Below are 3,573 nucleotides of genomic sequence, written 5' to 3'. Positions count from 1 at the left end.
GACCCCTCACCTGCAGCAAGACCAAGGGACTTTCCTCCTATTATAGACCTGCAAGGTCCAACACCAAGGTAGAGAGTGCTGATCCCAAGGTCCGGCCCGAATGACTTGATGCCTTTAAGAGATCCTGATGAACCAAATCCACCATTTACCGAAGAGATTATGAATGCTAACATCTCGAGAAACTTCAAGATGCCTACCATCAAGGCATATAATGGTATTGACGACCCTGCTAATCATGTTAGAACATTTTTTAACGCCCTGATGCTACAGCCCGTGAATGACACTATCAAGTGTCGGGCCATTCCTCAAACCCTGTCGAGTATGGCTCAAAGATGGTACAGTCGCCTACCCCCAATTCAATTGGATCCTTCAGAGAACTGAGCCAGGCCTTCATCAAGCAATTCATTAGTGGCATAGTTCGCGAGAAGAGTTTGGCTTCTCTCATGGGTCTTGTACAAGGAGCGAATGAGTCCCTTAGAGACTACCTTAACCGATTCACGAAGGAGGCCCTGAAGGTCCCGGATCTTGACAAAAAGGTAGCTATTATAGACCTTAAGCAAGGGACCAGGGATGAGTTCTTCAAGATGTCCTTGGCTAAGCACCCTCCTGAAAGCATGCTGTAGCTCCAGGATAGGGCTGGAAAGTATATCAAGGTGGATGAAAGTATGAATAAGACAGTGGTGAATAATGAACCTGTGAGCAATAAGAAGTAGAGTACAGATCAAGAGTATGATGCCAAGGACAAGTATCCTCGAATTAGAAAGAACTCAGATTACTCTTCCAAGAAGAACCAATCACCAAGGTTAACTGATTATGCAAGTTTGAATGTTCCAAGGAGCCAAATTTTGTTAGAGATTGAGAAGGATCAGGAGTTCATATGGTTGAAGCCACTAAGGGGTGATCCCGAGAAAAGAAATAAGGGCATGTATTATAGGTTCCACAAAGATGTTGCTCATGACACTGTCGATTGCAGACCACTCAAGGACGAGGTCGAGTATCTGATCCGAAGAGGAAAATTTGGGAAGTTCTCCAAGGGTGAAGATGCTAGAGGCCAGAAGAGAGATAATGATCGAAGGGGCAATGACCAAGATCGTAACCCACAGCCCCGAGGGCCAGTAATCAATATGATCTCAGGAGGTCCAATATGTGTTGGGACAATAAAAAACTCACGAAAGGCCTATGCAAGAGAGGTGATGAATATAGTCAGAAAAGCACCCAAGCGTGCTAAGACTATGATGACACTAGAATTTGGTGTCTCCGACCTTGAAGGTTTGAAGTTTCTTCAGGACGATCCTTTGGTTATCACACCAATTATTGAAAATTGTCCTGTTAAGATAGTACTAGTCTAAAATGGAGCTTTTATGGATATTCTTTTTCATGACATGTTTCTGAGGATGGGGTATAATGACTCCTAACTCACCCATTCAAACACACCCATATACGAATTCAATGAAGTGAAGTTCCAAGTCGAAGGCGTAATATAACTTTCCATGACCATTGGGGAAGAGCCAAGAGAGGCAACACAAATGTTAAATTTTCAGGTTGTGAAGGCCGCCTCTACTTACAATGCTATCCATGGAAGAATATGAGTAGACGTGTTCAAGGCCGTGCCCTCAACCTAACACATGGTACTTATGTTCCCGACCAGAAACGGTGTTGAAGAGTAGAAAAGAGAGCAGGAAATGGCCCGCAGTTGCTATGTTGCAGCACTTAGGCCCGATGGAACTGGGGGGCAGGTCCTTCCCATAAAAGATATGGATGTCCATGAGAATGAAAAACTTTGAGGAAAGCCTGCTGAGGACTTAGTCCCAGTTCCCCTATACTCATTAAACCCGTATAAGGTCATATATGTTGGAGCATCTTTGGACAAGTACCTGAAGCGCCAATTGACAACTTTCTTGTAAGAGAACAATGATGTGTTTGCTTGGCCACCAGCTGATATGCCTGGGATTGATACTAACCTTATAACCCATAAGTTGAACGTCGATCCAACTCGGAAGGCCATACATCAGAAAAAGAGAACTTATACCTTGACAGGTTGAAAACCATTAAACAGGAGGTTGAGAAGCTCGTAGAAGCTGGATTCATTGAGGAAGTGCAATTTCCTGAGTGGTTGACCAACCCCGTGAAGGTCAAAAATTTCAATAGGAAGTGGAGGATGTGCATTGACTTCACCGATCGACTTGAACAATGCATGCCCTATATACTACTACCCTATACCAAGGACCGATACCCTGATCGATGCCATAGCTGGGCACGAGATGATGAGATTCATGGATGGCTTTAGTGGTTACAATCAGATTCAAATGCACAAAGATGACACCCGCAAGGTATCTTTTATAACTGACTTTGGTGTCTTTTGCTATCTTGTTATGGCTTTTAAACTTAAGAATGCAGGAGCCACTTATCAGAGATTGGTGAATAAGATATTCACCCATCTAATTAGAAAGACCATGTAGGTCTATGTTGATGACATGTTAGTCAAAATCCTAGCTAAGGCCGATCATATTAGTCACCTCAGAGAGGCATTTGAAGTGCTGCGACACCAGAAGATCATGTTAAACCCTTCCACTTCCGCCTTCGACATTGGGCCAGAAATTTTTTTGGGTCACATGGTCTTGAAGAGAAAAATCAAGGCCAACCCCGACAAGATCAAAGCAATCCTGGATATGGAGCCACCACGCTCCATAAAGGACGTTCTAAAGCTACCTGAAATAATTGCGGCTCTAGGAAGGTTTATATCCAAGTTTGGAGACAAACGCTTGCCCTTTTTCAAAACTTTGAAGAAGGTGAAGAACTTTGAGTGGACAACTGAGAGCCAAGAGGCCTTTGAACAACTAAAGAAATAAATGACTGAAGCCCCGTTGTTGGCCAAACCTAGTCTGGCGGATATCCTTTATTTATACCTTGTGGTCTCCGAGCAAGTCGTAAGTGCCATCTTGGTAAAGGAAGAATAAAAATTCCAGAAGCCTGTCTACTATGTGAGCAAGGTGCTCCACGGAGCGGAGTTGAACTATTCCACTACCGAGAAGTTTGCACTTGCCCTAGTCATACCATGAGAAAGTTGAGACTATACTTCTAGGCCCACAAGATTGAAGTCCAGAAGGACCAAAATTTGAGGAACATTCTTCATAGCCCTAAAGCAAGTAAAATGCTTATCAAGTGGGTGATTGAGTTGGGTGAATTTGACATCAAATACAAGCCTCAAACAACCATCAAGGCCCAGATGTTAGCAGAATTTGTGGTCGAATGCACCATTAATGACCAAGATGTCGGGGGACAAGAGATAGTAACCCCATAAGGAGAAGAGAAAGAGAAAGATGAAGGTGTTACTCTGAAAGAGTATTGGGTTCTCCATTTTGCCGGAGCAGCCAAAACAAAATCAAGTGGTACAGGCTTAGTCTTGCAAAACCCCGAAGGATTCATGATTGAGTATGCTTTAGTTGGACTTCCCAAATATGAACAACGAAGTAGAATATGAAGTTTTGATAGCCGACTTAGGCTTGGCTAGAGCCGTGAGGGCCAAAAACCTTAAAGTTTATGGAGATTCATTACTTGTGGTTGCCCAAGTCA

At 43.5% G+C, this 3,573-nt stretch overlaps 1 protein-coding gene across 1 annotated transcript; it reads left to right on the top strand.

The window, feature by feature from the left end:
- Positions 1 to 332: 332 nt before the first annotated feature.
- LOC141686181 (uncharacterized) lies at positions 333 to 1,349 on the top strand. Its single transcript, XM_074491231.1, has 2 exons — positions 333 to 619; positions 836 to 1,349. Exons 1-2 carry the CDS (start codon positions 333 to 335, stop codon positions 1,347 to 1,349), a joined length of 801 nt encoding a protein of 266 aa, XP_074347332.1.
- The last annotated feature ends 2,224 nt before the right edge of the window (positions 1,350 to 3,573 follow it).

The sequence above is a fragment of the Apium graveolens genome, chromosome 9 (genome assembly GCF_009905375.1).
Source record: "Apium graveolens cultivar Ventura chromosome 9, ASM990537v1, whole genome shotgun sequence".
Classification (NCBI taxonomy): domain Eukaryota; kingdom Viridiplantae; phylum Streptophyta; class Magnoliopsida; order Apiales; family Apiaceae; genus Apium; species Apium graveolens.
Note: the sequence above shows the minus strand (reverse complement) of the source record. Positions and strands in the feature narration are given on the sequence as shown.